General features: G+C 40.8%; 1 protein-coding gene across 11 annotated transcripts in view; it reads left to right on the top strand.

Annotated features, from left to right (window-relative positions):
- LOC122884585 (vinculin-like) overlaps positions 1 to 17056 on the top strand; it is a 30656-nt gene extending 13600 nt beyond the window's left edge. Inside the window, exons 5-25 of one of the 11 annotated variants that reach the window (XM_044214681.1) lie at positions 1136 to 1258; positions 2018 to 2178; positions 2480 to 2482; positions 3960 to 4050; positions 4144 to 4291; positions 4407 to 4560; positions 4839 to 5014; positions 5127 to 5225; positions 6106 to 6296; positions 6743 to 6769; positions 7046 to 7245; positions 7561 to 7689; positions 7842 to 7991; positions 8107 to 8215; positions 8348 to 8650; positions 8751 to 8875; positions 10060 to 10245; positions 11428 to 11604; positions 12656 to 12859; positions 12943 to 13047; positions 15099 to 17056. In XM_044214681.1, coding sequence (XP_044070616.1) covers positions 1136 to 1258; positions 2018 to 2178; positions 2480 to 2482; positions 3960 to 4050; positions 4144 to 4291; positions 4407 to 4560; positions 4839 to 5014; positions 5127 to 5225; positions 6106 to 6296; positions 6743 to 6769; positions 7046 to 7245; positions 7561 to 7689; positions 7842 to 7991; positions 8107 to 8215; positions 8348 to 8650; positions 8751 to 8875; positions 10060 to 10245; positions 11428 to 11604; positions 12656 to 12859; positions 12943 to 13047; positions 15099 to 15245 — 3008 coding nt within the window. In that variant the 3' untranslated portion in view covers positions 15246 to 17056. The remainder of the gene's footprint in view (positions 1 to 1135; positions 1259 to 2017; positions 2179 to 2479; positions 2483 to 3959; positions 4051 to 4143; positions 4292 to 4406; positions 4561 to 4838; positions 5015 to 5126; positions 5226 to 6105; positions 6297 to 6742; positions 6770 to 7045; positions 7246 to 7560; positions 7690 to 7841; positions 7992 to 8106; positions 8216 to 8347; positions 8651 to 8750; positions 8876 to 10059; positions 10246 to 11427; positions 11605 to 12655; positions 12860 to 12942; positions 13048 to 15098) is intronic. The other 10 variants (XM_044214689.1, XM_044214682.1, XM_044214683.1 and 7 more) reach the window with 10 other exon arrangements.
- Positions 17057 to 17374: the final 318 nt, after the last annotated feature.

The following is a 17374-nucleotide window of genomic DNA, read 5'->3' as shown; positions in this document are numbered from 1 at the left end:
AAGCAGGGCAATAAGTGGCCTCAAAGTACATACAGAAATCCTATTTAGTTTTCAGCCAAAATCAAATGGGCTGTTACAGTTAATCTGCAGTGAAAATGTCTATTTTAAGGAAGCACAACAGTGCTGCAGCAATAGTCAAACAATTAGTCAAAAAATCATTATATTATTTTTCAAGCCAAACTGCCAAACATTCCTCGGTTCCTGTTTCTAAATTGTGAGAATTTGCTGCTTTTCTTTGTTTTATGTGATAGTGAACTGAATATCTTTAGGTTTAAGACTGCTGGTCAGACAAAACAAGCAATTTAAACCTTGGACTTGAGAAGGACATTTTGCACAGTTTTCTTACAATTTATAGACCAAATCATGAAGCAAATAATCAGCAGATTAATTGATTGAAAATAAACACTGAGGCTTGAGGACAACTTGAGTTAAGCATAGTATTTGTTAACATCAGTCCTTTGAGCAACTGGTTCTTTATTACAATTCTTATACATTCAGTAAATTGTAGATTAGACTGAAGATTATTACTGTTGTTTTAATAATTTAGACAAAAAGGTTATCTCAAATGCACCACACAATTTGGCATTGGTGGGGATGTTTTATAACGGCCACCACTAAAACATCAACCTGTGTTTTAGACTATTTTCTGGATTAAAGATCCATCTGTCCTGATAAAAAAATAAATTAACTACTGACTGCTCCTCTGACACTAAGATGCTATGATTAAGGATCAGAGTCTTTTCACTGGCAGGAGAGCAGGACCATAAACAGGCTATTTATCATCAGAGGTAAAAGGTCAATTGTGTTGTCAGTGCACTGTGGCATAATGAGCTGGAGGAAATCTCATGCCAAGGTTTTCTAACACTTGACTGATGCTGTCATTGTACCGGATCAGTCGTTCATGAAGTACTGATCTGTTTGGATGTGTTGGATCTACTCAGTTGGTGAATACAGGATGCCCCCAGCCTCTTGATTGTTCGGGCATAGTTAAAACTGTGATGCTAACGGCAAACTCAAGGTCACTACCATTATTGCTATCTACACACTTTGCAACTCTGCTGGTTGCTTTGATTTTGGTAACCTCTAACTTTCACAGGACAATAAATTCTCCCCCATTTTTCTTTTTTTTCCTCAGGGATGACCAAAATGTCAAAGATGATTGAGGAAAGGCAGCAAGAGCTGACGCACCAAGAACACAGACAGATGCTAGTCAGCTCCATGAACACTGTCAAAGAGGTGCTGCCTGTTCTTATATCAGGTGTGTATGTGTGACTGTGTCTGGGGGGGGGGGGATCACTGAATATCCAACAGTTGTTATAGCAACGCTGATAATTACAGTCATTAGTTGCTGGGGATGTCAGACTGACTACACACACACACACATCGCCCACTAGCTTCTCTCTCTCATACGGTATACTGAACCAGCAAAGAAGAAACACTGTCACAGCTTTTGCAAGCTGTACATTTAAACATGCATGTTCAATATGGATGTAATAACAAAGAACTTTGGACAAATAATTTGGTCTTGAGAGATCACAAACCATTTTACAACTTAAAGTGGCTATAATCAATATTTTTGTATTAATAATGGATAACATGACTACTTGGGAAAGAGGTCGCTGGTAGTGATGAACCTGCAGGTAATTATCACCTGACTCTGCAGTTCCCCTCAACTCTACGGAGCGGTTTAGCATCTTTCAGCTCACGGTTTTTGTTTTCCAGCTGCAACTTTACTGTTTTGGTTCACCCTCACATTTTTGGCTGCAACATTCAGCCGTTTTCAGTGAAAATGCTCTGACAAACCCACTGCTACAAATAGCTGCTTTAATAAACAGTTTCATATCTTTTGTGATGAATATATTCTCTTCAGAATCAGAATTAGAAATACTTTATTGATCCCCGAGGGGAAACTCTTTAGTAAGATGACAAGACAGAGCTACGGAAACAGGCAGCATGCACGTTGGCGCATGTGCACTTGTATGACTGTAATCATAAATGCTTATATTTCTGTCCTCAGCTATAAAGATTTTTGTCGCAACCAAGAGCAGTCAAGGTGCTGGCGTTGAGGAGGCAGAGAGAAACAGAAGATTCACCTTTGAAAAGATGAGCACTGAAATCAACGAGATCATAAGAGTCTTACAGCTCACCACGTGGGACGAAGACGCCTGGGCCAATAAGGTAGGACCTGTGCTGCACATTTGAATTCTGATTTTCTTCATTTTATACCCTAAACCCCCAAAAAACAACTTTTAAAAAATCCCCACATACCTGAATCAGATAATCACTTTTTGCTTTGCCTGTTTGCACACACATAGCCACACACTCTATCCACACATCCCTCTGTGTGCAGAGAGCATCTCCAAAGAATTCACTTTTTACTTTCTGTCTCCATTTTTATTTTTGCTCGGTAGTATAACTCCTGGTTTTTCTTTTTCTTTTCTTTCTTTACCTTCCTCCTCCATTCTTTTCCTCCCTGTAGAAGGTAAGTCTGTTTCTCTCCCCCTGTGCAGTTTCCAGCATGCAAGTGTGTGTGTGTGTGTGTGTGTGAGAGAGAGAGAGAAAGAAGGAAATATGTCCTCATGCTTACATACTGTATCTGTCATGCTGATTTAACAGTAAGTGTGTCATGTGTTTTAGTCCACTGACTGTTAGCTGACTTGATGATGTTCAGTACACATACTTCATCACTATATTGTTATATGCGCATCTGTTTGTCTCTAGATGTCCATTTGATTCAACAGGCTTGAAACAGATGACAGTTATTTAAGTTTTTGAGCTAAATAACTTTTTTTTAACTATAACCTGCTTAAGAAATTCAATCCATCTTCAATCATGGTATTTTCATTTTCGTGCTGCTAATGTTTATAGTGTGATAGAGCTGTCAGTAGCACAACAAGATGCTGTTTTGGGCAGAATATACTCTCTTGGAAATGTTTTTTCACATCAGTTAGAGACTGTGCCATGAGATCATTTACTGGTAAAGTTAAGATCTGTTTCACTAGTCTAACCTGTAACCCTGCATGTTTATCTGCACACAGCTACCTCAGACAATGATCTGTCTGTTTGTGTCTTTATATTTGTGTGTTTGCTGTGGACATACCGCATTCTCTGTGTATAAGCTGTGATAAGCGCTTGCTGTCAGTGTGTGTGAGGGAACCGCTGGCACACAATGACTGTCCTCCTCTAAGGTCATGAATTATAGAAGTAAGCTGGTTGGTGTCCAGACACATCCATAATAGATGGGCTGTATTGAAGCGTCCACTTAAGCAGTTTATTCTCATCTGAGCTGGAAAAAGGCTTTTTTTTCTCTCCACCTGTTATAAAGCAAGAGTTTGTATTTTATATTTGAGGTTTTTGTCCTCCCTTAAATGTCTCATTTTACCCTTCATCATCAATAATTATTATTTTTAACAGCATATCAGTTATAGGTCCCACTTTACAATACAACATAAAGGCTTGTGTTGTTATTAATGAAAATACACATTTCTGGGATCATTTACTTAAAGGAAATACACAGCAAATGTGTATTAATCTGCAGCTGAAAGTAGTCCCCAACAAAAGCACAATTTATTCGTGTTTGAGAAGAGTTTGCTAAACATTACAGTGCCCAGCTGTTTTAAAAAATGATGTAGCTTTTTTAATGTATCTACAGCCTGTATTTGTGACCAATTGTTAAAGATTTACATCTTTGACAGGAATTATGGGTTTCGGTGTTTTCATGGACTTTGTTGACAGTAAGAAAAATATAAAATAATACCACCCTTTTCCTTTGATATGGGCTCAGAACCTAGCAACCCAGAGTTTATTTTAGCATATTATTGTTAGAACACCAATTAATTAATTAATAAAAACTACAATGGTCATTACTGACAACTCTGTATTTACAGTATGCAATAATGTAAAGCCCACTGCTGTCTTGACAAAGCTATACACCATGCTGTGTTTTCTCTTTACCTCAGGATATGGAGGCTTTGAGGAGATCTCTGGCTTTGATTGAATCGAAGATGGCACAAGCTAAAAGCTGGCTCAAAGACCCCCATGGACAACCAGGTAATTGTGTTTTTTATGCTTTCTGCTAAACACTAAATCAGCTTTTTAAATGTTATTCCACAATATGATCCTGCGGTGTGTCCTCGTCCCCAGGAGACCCCGGTGAGGTTGCCCTGCGTGTGATACTGGATGAAGCTGGTAAGGTGGGAGAGCTGTGTGCTGGGAAGGAGAGGAAAGATATACTGGCAACCACTAAGGCTCTGGGACAAATGACTGACCAGATTGCAGATCTACGAGCCAGGTAGTGTGTTTGTGTGACAGCATGTGAGCTAAACTGTTTTCTTTACTTCCCTGTGTTTGTGTAATGTATTTTCTCATCATGTGTCAGCTGCGTGTGTGTTTTTCTTTTATGACAGAGGCCAGGGCCCGACCCCAGGGTGCGTGCAGCGTGCAGGCCAGTGCTCACAGGGCTTAGACTTGTTATTTGGCAAAGTGGACAGTGCTGCCCGCAGATTGGAGGCTCTAATCAATGCCAAGCAGGCCATTGCCAGGAGGCTGGACGCTGCACAGGTCAGATAAAACAACAATAACACAGTAATCCATGTTAACCCTCGCCCCAGTGAATGATACCTCCTGTCTCTTGTTCTATTTGATTTCCAAGCAAGTGGAGTGTCATTTTCAGTGAATAATTTAGCTAATAGCTAATTTGGATAAGAGCAACAGCTAATTAACATATACAATGTTTAGTGACCTTTTCCCATCCTTGAAGCTCTCTTGTGGTGTCTTTGTACAGATTTATGTTGCTTATTTCATCAGATGAGAACTAAGTCATATATGTGCATTTTTAGGCCTGGCTGGCTGATCCTAACGGCGGTCCTGAGGGGGAAGAGAACATCAGAGCGCTACTGGCAGAGGCCAAACGCATCGCTGATCTCTGTGAAGACCGCAAAGAAAGGGATGACATCCTGCGCTCCATCAGTGAGATTGCAGGCCTCACCGCCAGACTTGTAGAGCTACGCAAACAGTACGCTTTCCTTCTTCTCGCACATCCATAACCAATGATGTTTTGTGAATTTTGTGAATTTGCATAATATAAAATATAATAACAATATAATTCTTAGTCCATCTTTTTCTAGGCTTAAACTGCAACCTCATGTCACCAATAGCTGGCATATTTTACCTGCCTGGAAAATATGTTGTTGCCTGTCAACCCTGGGCATCAGTCCTACCATAAGGTTTCTGTTTGAATATGGTGTGATTGGGTCATGGTATTTGTGTAGAGGGTCAATAACAGTTCGAGGATCATAACTTGGTAGATCTTAGAGGAAAATAACACTCAATTCAAAGTTCATGCCACTGAATTTCATATTTAAAATAAATTTCAGATGCAGTCTGATGATGAGTTTGTTGGGTTTAGAACAGTTCATTTACTAACTGGTACTGTAGTTTAGTGATTCATGGCAAGATGAGTCACCATTAGGAATATATTTTCTGTACTCCACCTCCACTGCATGTATTGACCATAAAAGGAAACCAGAGATATACATCAAAAAGTAAGCCAAATGACCCGGCTGTTATCATGATCCATACAAAAACTATGGATCTGAACTTTAAAAGGAGAACAATGTGACTGAGCTAGTACACAGGAAGATTTTAGGGATCATCATATATATTCATGTCTAGGAAAGATAGCAGTTATAAACACTGTATGATCTTACTGACTGTACGAGGCCTGAATATAAATACTACATGCAGAAAGTATTTAATATTTCAAACTAATGAACTGTATAATAAATATTTAATTCTTCTGGCCTTAGATCTGTCAATAATAATGAAACTCATTATATATTTCCTTGAAGAATAATTGTCCTGGACAAACACTTTATGTCTGTGAAAAACACACATGCTCCCAGTACAAACCAGTGATATAAACTTTTTGTCTTTATTTCTGGCTACACAAGACAAAAATTGATGTTGAAAAAAACGTGGCATCAGCCTTTGACAGTGGTATTTCCCTTTAAGATGGTGTCTAACAGGGGTATGGTGAGACACTATGTGGCTTTTATGCCTTTTTGTGACCCCCTCAAATCATCCCTCTATCTGTTACTGTCTCAGGGGTAAAGGTGACAGCCCAGAGGCTCGTGCATTGGCAAAGCAGATTGGGGCAGCGCTGCTGACCCTGCAGTCCAAAACAAACCGGGCCGTGGCCAACATGAGACCAGCCAAACCTGCCGTCACCTTGGAGGGCAAAATGGAGCAGGCCCTCCGCTGGGTGAGCAACCCTGGAGTGGATGACAGAGGAGTAGGTGAGCGGGGTTGGATGACGGCTCCAGGGAGGGATGATGTAGTAGCTCAGTTTAAAAAAAAATGCTCTGACCTTCCGTGCCTTTTGTCAGCCTATGTGGATGATGGAGAGTGTGTGAAAGTGGTTATGGCAGCATGTGGGACTCTTTGCAGTTATGGGATCCTGAAAGATGTGACGTGTTTGTGGTTCATGAGGAGGAGGGTAGCAAAGTGTCTCATTTCAATGTTAATTTTCAACATTTCTGAATGTGGTACAGAAATTACTGTGCTGGTGACTGATGCCATTACTTAAATGCCCACAATGAGGTATCTCATGCATGAATCACTGAATTACTAACTTGACTTAGTCATTCAGGAAGCATTGCATTATTTTTAAAGCCTGTTGCTGTATTACTGTTTCGTCATTTGATTGTTTCCTATTTGCTCGCATGCTTCCCTTTGGGAACAGAGTGTGAGATACTACAGTGGAACACAGGTACTTGCCCACTATATGCTTTCTCAGAAGATATATCAAAACACTATAGATATTAATCACATAATGACTTCCTAGAATCTCCTTTATGAGATCAGCGTTTACCACAAAATACATCCTCTTCTCTAATTTACAAGAATTGATATGATATGAACCACAGTCATTTCTCACCCCTTGTATTCCTAGTACTTATTACCATGTTACCAACAAAAACACTGTTGCAATTTAGGGATGCTCCGTGTCTAAATAAGGACCTGTAATTGCTGTATCTGGCCCCAGGTCAGGCAGCGATCAGAGGAATGGTTGGAGAAGGGAGGAGGCTGGCAGGAGGCCTGTTAGGCCCGTATCGACAGGATATGATTGGACGCTCTGACCGAACAGAGGCTCTAATGACATCTTTGGCAGACATGGCCGGCAGGGGCGAGGCTGAGGCTCCTCATGCGCGAGCTATAGCCGCACAACTACAGGACAGCCTCAAGGTAGCTCAACAGTCTCACAAACACACATTAATTTTTAAATGAATCAAAGCTCAGGTTTAAACTCCACTGTTATTCTCATGTTGTGCAGCCAAACATTGTTTGAAGAATGTTCATTTAAATGATAGTGAAGTGAAATTTCCAAATATACAAAATATGCACAAGACATCTAGAATATTTACATCTGATCGAATAGTGCATAAAAAAACATGGAGTCTTGGGTTTGTATATATGATGCTTGCATGTTCATAATTATTGAAAGTATTGGTGCAGAGCTCCACCTAGTGGACTGATTACGACACTCTCTGCTTCTACCAGGACCTGAGGCAGCACATGCAGGAGGTGATGACCCAGGAAGTATCTGACATTTTCAGCGACACCACCACCCCTATCAAACTGCTGGCAGTGGCTGCAACTGCTCCCCCTGATGCCCCCAACAGAGAGGAGGTCAGTAACGTACAAAAATCTTTGCTGGTTACAAATATGGTTACAGCAATTAATCCTCTAAGTCTAATTTCTACTGACTCTGCACCATCCTGATGTAAAAGAGGATGATTATATCTATAGTTTGACTATACCAACATTAATGTTTGTTGTAGGTTTTTGAAGAGCGCGCAGGGAACTTCGAGGCCCACGCAGGTCGGCTGGGGGCGACCGCAGAGAAGGCTGCTGCCGTGGGAACAGCCAATAAGAGCACAGTAGAGGGCATACATGCTGCTGTGAAACATGCCAGGGAGCTCACACCACAGGTGCTAATGTTTGTGTTGTTGTACCTGATTGCATGATTGCATACACAGATTAAAACATGTAGCTGTCAGAGTCTGGCATACACAGTCTGAATGTGACATAATTGTTGATGCCCAGGTAACCTCTGCTGCTCGGATCTTGTTGAAGAATCCTGGAAATAAAGCAGCGTATGAGCACTTTGACACCATGAAGAACCAGTGGATTGACAATGTGGAGAGACTCACTGGTGAGGATTTTCTCAACATTTCTTGTGTTACAAATAGATTTCCCAAACTACATTAACATACTGCAACTGAGATAGGATTCAGAGGTTGATCTGTGTGTGTTTGTGTGTTCGTGTGTCTCTCTGTGACCTCAGGTCTGGTGGATGAGGCCATCGACACCAAATCTCTGTTAGATGCTTCTGAGGAGGCTATAAAGAAAGACATCGATAAGTGCAGAGTTGCCATGGCAAATGTTCAGCCCCAAATGCTTGTTGCCGGGGCAACAAGCATAGCAAGACGAGCTAATCGGGTCCTGTTGGTGGCTAAGAGGGAAGTGGAGAACTCTGAAGATCCGCGGTTCAGAGACACCGTGAAACATGCGTCAGACATCCTCTCACACACCATCTCACCCATGGTGATGGATGCTAAGGCAGTGGCTGGGAACATACAAGACAAAGGTACAGGAATACACAATGCAAACACATGTTCAAGATACTTTATGACACAGGTTCATTTCACGTTATTATCTCTCTTTATGCTTCCCCCTCTCCTCCACAGCTCTGCAAAAGGCCTATTTGGACTCCTGTCTGAGGATCCTGGCTTCAGTCGGAAAAGTTAGAGAAGCCTTCCAACCGCAGGAGCCTGACTTCCCTCCTCCACCACCTGACCTGGACCAGCTCCATGTAAGCACATTCAAACACACATATTTCCACTGTATTATCCACTGTAAACCTTTGAATGGCCCACCACTTCCCTACCACCACAGAATTAATGCATTAATACAGATGGGGAAAGTAAAATTCAGCTTTGGTTGCAGTGACCTTCAACTGCCAACTGCTCCAGTGGAGCTGCTCAGTGTCCTACAGCAGAAAACGGGTTAGAGTGGGCAGCCCTCAGGTGTAATTGTAAATGTGAAGCTGGGTGTTGCTGAGTGCATACTGTGGAAGATTACATAAAAGATTAAGACAAAGACCTCAAACCACAGGCCTGTTTTACCAAGTGATCAACAACCTTTAAAGGCCCTGCATACCTGAACATACTATTTTCTGCCAAATTTAGAACTGATTTGGTCATTTCACATAAGAGATTTCTGTATTTGTGTATTTGACTGAGCTTTTTTCACTGGTTTGAAGTGGGCGGGGCTCAGTTGGAAAAAGATGATGTTACAGGATGATACTCCTGTGCACCAATCAGGATTTAGCAACATTTGGATCAAAATCTGATGACAGTTGTTGGGGTGTATATGCACTGTCATTCAAATCTGATTAAACCACACACACACTGTCCTGATGAAGGAGATTAGAGTTTTTGAGTGTTAAATTAGTCCTGAATATTTAATGTTATAGAGAAATACTTCATATTTAAAAACAGTTAATCAGGGGATTTAATTATAATATAAGTAATAGTGGGTATCCCATACTTTCAGTCTGAAAATAATTCAATTTAGGCATCAGGATGTGTTGTGGCAATATTGGGACAAAAGTATAGCCAAGGGGGTTATACCAAAACCAAAATGGTATCGCAAGTTTAAAGAGTAATTTAACACCCCCTGAAAATCGTATCTTTGCTGACTCCAGGACCTCGTGACATCACTGTTGAGTGTGGTTACAGGTGCAACAGAGCACATTTCTGACCACACCCATCAGTGATGCTGGCTGCTCTTTAAAGCTCCAATTTGTAGACTTCTTATGTCTTTTTTGATACAACCACTGGATGGTGCAAAAGTCATAATTTTTCAAATTCTACACAGAGGTGCTTTAAATATGATCTTGTCTGAATATCTACCCCTCACCTCCCCCTTTGTTCCTGAACTACATAATTATAGGTAACATATGAACATATGTGTGTCTATGTGTATATTTTTCAGGTTAGTGATGAGCAGGCACCACCCAAGCCCCCCTTGCCAGAGGGCGAGGTGCCCCCGCCTCGGCCCCCTCCTCCAGAAGAGAAGGATGAGGAGTTCCCAGAGCAGAAGGTTGGAGAGGTGCTTAGTGAGCCCATGATGGTGGCCGCCAGGCAGCTACATGATGAGGCCCGCAAGTGGTCCAGCAAGGTCAGTTCACACAAACACACACACACACACACACACACACAGAAATATACAGTTTGCATATTCATCCCATCAAATGCGTATAATTTCAAAATCAGTAGCTTCTGGGTAAAATAAGCTAGCTTGTTAGAGATATCCCTATGTCATGTTAGTAGAAGTGACTGAAGTGATCACAAAATGTCAGTTGTGCCTTCTCATAATCTGTGAATATCCTGAAATCAAGTTTTCCTGAAATCACATTGATGCTGAAATATGGAAATCAGTGCCTCGATTCAAATTTCAGAGGAAACTGGAAACTGTCATCTGTTCGAGGTGTCGGCATGTAAGGTTGATAATGGCTTACACATACACACTTACATGCACAAAGTAAATATAATAAAAAGAATCATCTGTAGAAGTAGAGAACAAGTGCAGTATATTTGCAGTATATTTACCCCAATTGGTGTCTGTGTTCTGCATGTGTGTGTCCAAGTGTTTTGTGTGGAGGAACTGTGAATAGGAGCAATTATTCTGTGTGAATAACCATTGATTATCCAGGAATGATACCCTCTCACTCTCTTTGTGAAGCTCATAATAGTTTTCCTCTCCTTAGCGCTCCTGATCCAGTTTTTTCACACCTGTTTAATGATCTATGCATCAGGGGTGTCTTTGGAAACCAGGCACAAAATATCTCTTATAATGGCATGGGGTCACATTCAGTTTCCCAGCACACTGCTAGACTCCTACATACACTAGAAGGATGCCAACCTCTGGTTTTGGTTACAGCTAGACCTTGTTTGATTGTGCAAATGCTTTACAAACTGTCAGCTCAGCCTCTGCCTCAGAGTAAGGTACATCATCCACCTGCTACCTGCCCAAACAAGCTCCTCTTTCCCCTTTTTTCCCCATCTTTGCTTCCGCGTTCAGTTTTGCCCTCCCCTCTCCCTGTTCCTTCACAGTGCTTGTATTCGCTCCTCCTCCCTGTCCTCTGTTCTTCCATCCAGTGCCTCTCTTACTGTACTAAATGCCTCCTTTTCATATGCTTCCTTCCCTCCTGCCATCCCTGGCTTTCCCCTTCTTCTCCACATTCCTCCTTTTTTCCTCCTCCTCCACCCACCCTCTTTGCCTCCCTCCCTTTCCGTCCCATCCCAATTGATCCTACTCCTGCAACCACCACCAACAATCCCCACACCCCATCCCACCCAGCCTGAGGATGAGGAGGCAGTAGAGGAGAGGGAGGTAGATGATGAAGATGAGTTTACTGATGGTGAGGATGACTATGAGCCAGAACTGCTGATGATGCCCTCCAACCAGCCTGTCAATCAACCCATTCTGGCAGCTGCCCAGTCTCTCCACCAGGAGGCGCGCAAGTGGTCCAGCAAGGTCTGCGCACGTACATGCACATGAGTGCACACATAACCAGAAGTGGTTCAGTTTTTTAAATGGCTCCCAGTGTTTTGAGCTGCTGGGAGGATCATAAATCACTGTTTGACCCCCCACACACACACACATCCATGCATGCAGACAGATAAGTGCACCGCACAAGGAAAGCAGGACAAAGAAACACCCTTTGGAGTACTAGCCGACAGTCACTGCGGCTATGCAAACGATGAGCGCTGCATCTGCCACTACCATGGAAACCTCCAACCAGCTGTGGCTGTTGTTGCATCACACTCAGATATGGTTCACACACAGTTTTGCTGATGCCACGCTAAGGTTGTACTAAAGGTCAAGGATTGTTGGAATGGCAAGTTTGTTTGTTGCACCACATGGATAAACTGGTACTGGTTTCACACGTCCCTCCATTACTTTGATATTTAGGTGATTAGGTAAAATGGTGTCTCACTGTTATCGCTGTTGTCAGTCACTCGTTGTCTGGCCAACCTGTGAAGCCAAGGACGACAGTTTCCCAAAGACTTCTGGGTGATATAGTTTTGACGTTAGACTGCCCGCTTGCCTGGTATGATCACCTGCTTCTGCTTCTTAGTCTCAGGGTGTGCACTGATCGCCCCAACACTGTGAACATCACCTCATGGGTACTAACCTCAGGTTGACTGTGATGTTAGGGAGACGGTGAGAAACACTGTTTCTCTCAAGAACTACCCATATACATTAAAGAATGATCTTCTTCCATGAGGGTTGAATAATATATGCTAACTTGCACTGTCACTGCATGCAGCTTTCTGCTTTTACATTTAGTGCCTGTTTAGCAATTCATTCATACAAAGCACTATCATTCATTTAGTGTTTGATAACACTATTTTCAGTATCCTATGTTTTGATCATCAGTATAATCAGAAAACGTGTGGAAACATGGACTCATACAGTATGTTTCCATTGCATTCTCATCTCTTATAAAAAGCCATGCTCCTCTCCAGTATCTTGCTCACAGCTCCTACTGCTTCTTCCTCTACCCCCTCCCCCCTCTTCACAGGGTAATGACATCATAGCAGCAGCCAAGCGGATGGCTCTGCTTATGGCAGAAATGTCTCGACTGGTGCGTGGTGGAAGCGGGAACAAACGAGCACTGATTCAGTGTGCTAAGGACATCGCCAAGGCCTCAGATGAGGTGACGAGACTGGCTAAAGAGGTGGCCAAGCAGTGCACTGACAGACGCATCAGAACTAATCTGCTACAGGTAAGGACAAACTCATACAGACACAAACACATACTGAAAAGTCCTCTAGGGAATATAATTTACATATTTTTCTCCGTCGAAAGGTGTGTGAACGAATCCCTACCATCAGTACTCAGCTGAAGATCCTCTCTACTGTCAAAGCCACCATGCTGGGACGAACAAATATTAGTGAAGAGGAATCAGAGCAGGTAAACTCACAGAAGTGCACATAACTTGTAGGGATGCACTGATCCAGATTTATCTCTCCCGATACCAAGTACCAATTCATTACCAGCACTCTCTTTTTCCCAAACTTACTGGGGGTGACGGCCTGCTGTGACTGAATGAATGTAACTGATGTAACACAAAATTTTATAATACAATTGACAAAGAAACTGTATTTAATCTGGATCTGTCATGTCAGTATCGGTGCAGATACTGATCCGGCATATTGGATTAGTGCATCCCTAATACTTTGCAGTGGTGGAAAGTACATTTACTCAAGTACACTTTTCAGGTACTTATACGTGATTTGAATATTTCCATTTTAAGCTACTTTATACTTCTACTCAACTACATTTGGGAGGGAGATATTGTTGTTGTTTTTTTACTCCACTCTGTTTACTTAACAGGTGTAGTTACTACTTACTTTTCAGATTAAGATTCCACATAAAAAAAAAAACCTATGATAAGTTGATAAAATATTGTGGCTCACAACCTTTTTGGCTTGTGCCCCCTTACACAAAAGCAGTGTCTAGTTGGAGCCCCTTGTCAAGAGTCAGATGTCTATGAGTTGTTAGCAGTTCCACCAAAGAGGAGACATTTTCCCCTTTAAACTTCTCAGATGGTTTCATTTAAATAACAGTTTGAGACTCAAAGAGGTCAAATTATACAATACAGAAAAGTCCAAAGTGAATATGAATTTGTGTAGCAGAACATTGTTTTGTTTTTTCTTCTTTCCTACCCCTCAGATTTATATTGTGACTCTTTGGAGGGGTTGTAATGACTCTTGTTAGAACAGGGACTCAGAAGCAGAGAAAAGCACAGTACACAGAGTAAAGTTCAAAAGGCAGTCTTTACTGAAGAGCCAGGCAGTCATACACAGGAACTCAATCCACGACAAGCACAGGCAAAAATCCAATAATCAAAGAAACAAGGCAAAGTATATATAAGGGGTGGCTGAGGGAGAACCCAGGGGCAAGTAATAGGGCGCAGGTGTGGGTGATTAAGGGCAGGCGAGACATGAGGGCAGGAACTGAAATGACAGGAGAGGCTAGTCTTTCAAAATAAAACAGGAAACACAATGGACAGGATTAAGGGATGTTACAGGGGGCTGACCCCTAAGCTGGACTAAACTACCTAACTGTATATAAAGTAGTTAAACTAGCTCTACGACCAGCTACAAGATGCATCAGTATTAACAATCTAATAATGTAATACATGATAATATATGTTACAAGGGATACTTTTCTTTTACTTTTGTTACCTTAAGTACATTTTGCTAATAGTACTTCAGTACTTTTACTTAAGTAGGATATTTGAATGCAGGACCTTTACTTGTAATGGAGTATTTTTACATTAATGTATTGGTACTTTTACTTAAGTAAAGGATCTGAATACCAGTGGTGGAAGAAGTACTCACATCTTTTACTTAAGTAGTCCTGCATTCAAAATTTTACTTAAGTAAAAGTACAAATGTATTAGCATCAAAATACACTTAAAGTACCAAAAGTCAAAATATTTATTACTCAGTACTCCGAATGGCCCATTTCAGAATCATATATATTATATTATTAGATTATATTTATTGATGCATTAATGTGTATCACTTTAATGGTGCAGCTGGTAATGGTGGGACTAATTTGAATTACTTACTATACTGCTGGGTAGTTTGTGAATTTTCCACCTTAACCAATAATAACACATCATAATTTATTTGTTGCTTATATTTTGTATTATTAATCTGAATCTGCAAAGTAACCAGTGACTAAAGGTACTAAATAAATGTAGTGGAGTAAAAAGCACAATATTTCCCTCTGAATTGTAGGGAAATACAAGTACAAAGTTGCAGAAAATAGAAATACTCAAGTAAAGTAAAAATACCTCAAAATAGTACAGTACTTGAGTAAAAGTACCTGCTGTAGTTATTTTCAACAATTGCTGAATACTTCTTCCACCACTGAACTTGTTTTCATTTTGTCTCTTCTCTGTTGTTATTTCACAGTCCCTAACTGCTTTTTCCAAATGTTTCCCTGACCAGGCCACAGATATGTTGGTCCATAACGCCCAGAACCTGATGCAGTCAGTGAAGGAGACTGTCAGAGAAGCAGAGGCAGCCTCCATCAAGATCCGCACAGATGCAGGATGCACCCTTCGCTGGGTGCGCAAGACCCCCTGGTACCAATAAACGAACCTGGTCACTGAAACTAGTAACACTCTTAACTTGTCACCAATAGCGCACACCTGGAGTAAAAGTAGCAATGTGCATACTCATATATGAGTATGATAAACATGTGCACTTCTTCAAAGAGGAAACTGCAGGTGATTTTGACCCATTCTTCAGTGTAGTTTGGTTGTGTCTACCAGGAACTATTAGATTTGGTACCAAACAGGTTTCATTTATTAGCGTGAGTTTGGCTTTGCTCTCCAGTTCTCTTTATCTGTAACTGTGGAATCACGCAGGCTAACCGGAGGCCGTTTTTAATATATATTTTTGGTATGTTGTGTTACAAGAGTTTATCCAAATTCCAGGTATATATTTTTTGCATGAAAATGTTTTCTATTTTCTAAAGGCAAATTATGACATGAAGATACTTATCTCCTAGAGGAAATTTACTTTTCTTCGTTTCTTATTGTCTATTGTATATACAGTAATTATTTGTTTTATGGACAACACTCAGCTATGAGCTTTATACACTGAGTTTGACACTAAAGTGTGGAGTTTTGTGTGGGCTGATGAGCTCTCCTCTCTTCATGTTTACTTTTAGTAATAACACTGTTCTTAACTGAAGATCTATGAATTCAAAGGTAACGCATCATCGCCACTGTCCGGTGATGTTACTTGAAGAAGTAAAAGGTTTTCTGGATTAAAAGTTTTATGATTTATAGGCAAATGATACAGTTTCAAAAGTGATTGTATAATTTGAAAAAAAAAGTGTGGCGGTCAATAAAAAGGCAGGTTTTTTGTTGATTGCAGGAAGATACTTAATAAATAAGAGGTTTTCACTTGACAGCTGCAGAATGAGTGAGATGACATGTTTTTAATGTGTGTTTTGAATTTTTTGTGTTAACTTTATTTAACTTGCACAGTGAACAATGCCAAAGGATTTGTTTTACATTACAGTAAGCTTCATAAAGTTCATAACAAATAAAATCCAGGTTATTACAAACAAGACAGACCATTTTCTTTAGAGACCCTGAAGTACTTTTTAAGGTCTGTTTTTTTAGCAAACAAGAGAGGATGTTTTCTGCATTTTTAACTAATTGTAGTGCTTACTTTCTGTACTATCTCTGTAACAGTTGAACTGTTTGGATTTTTTTCAAAATTAATCAAAACCAATGATTTTAGACGTTCATTTAGAGCTCAGTAGTCCCACTCTGAATGCGCTGACGTATTATTTTAACACAGATTTTCTAGACGACCCCGGTGGTTTGAGAACAAAAACAACTTTTTTTTATGTGATATTAGTCACTGATGCCAGTCTAGCGGTCTAGTTTTTTTTTGGTTTTAGGTTTAAATTTTGAAAAAATGTTTAAAAGGAGTGTCTGGAATAATTACACAGCCATTTAAGGAATCGTGATTGGTAACGAAATATTACATGCAATAAAATCAGTGAATGCATATTTTCATTCGCTAAACAGTATTTCATCAAGTTTTATTACATATTTTTTACAATGGTGGTGCAAATGTAACTGTTAAATGGAGAATCTGTACATGTGTGTGTGCCTGTGTATATGTGTGAAGCCTCTTCACTTAAACAGTATTAGTGAGCCGTCCCCATGATGGCCAGAGCTCTCAAACAGCAGCACAGAATGTTAAGCGCATTTTCATCTTTATTTGGGCCTACTGAGCATGTAGCAGTCAGTGACCCCTCACTGAGAGCCACAGGGTGTACTTCTGTGTGATGTGTTCATTCACACCCTGAATGTATTCTGATAGCTTCTAGCCCTGCCAACACATCTGCTGTGCCTTGGAAGAATAAAAGACTATAATGATGACTTTAGTCTTCTTCTTTTCCTTTCGGCTGTTCCCTTTCAGGGGTCGCCACAGCGAATCATGTGCCTCCATCTAACCCTGTCCTCTGCATCCTCTTCACTCACACCAATTAACTTCATGTCCTCTCTCACTACATCCATAAATCTCCTCTTTGGTCTTCCTCTAGACCTCCTGCCTGGCAGCTCCAACCTCAGCATCCTTCTACCAATATATTCACAGTCTCTCCTCTGAACATGTCCAAACCACCTCAATCTGGCCTCTCTGACTTTATCTCTGAAACATCTAACATGAGCTGTCTCTCTGATGTACTCATTCCTGAT

This window comes from Siniperca chuatsi, linkage group LG11 (assembly GCF_020085105.1).
Source record: "Siniperca chuatsi isolate FFG_IHB_CAS linkage group LG11, ASM2008510v1, whole genome shotgun sequence".
Taxonomy (NCBI): Eukaryota; Metazoa; Chordata; class Actinopteri; order Centrarchiformes; family Sinipercidae; genus Siniperca; species Siniperca chuatsi.
The sequence above is the reverse complement of the archived record's forward strand: the minus strand, read 5'-3'. Positions and strand labels throughout refer to the sequence as shown.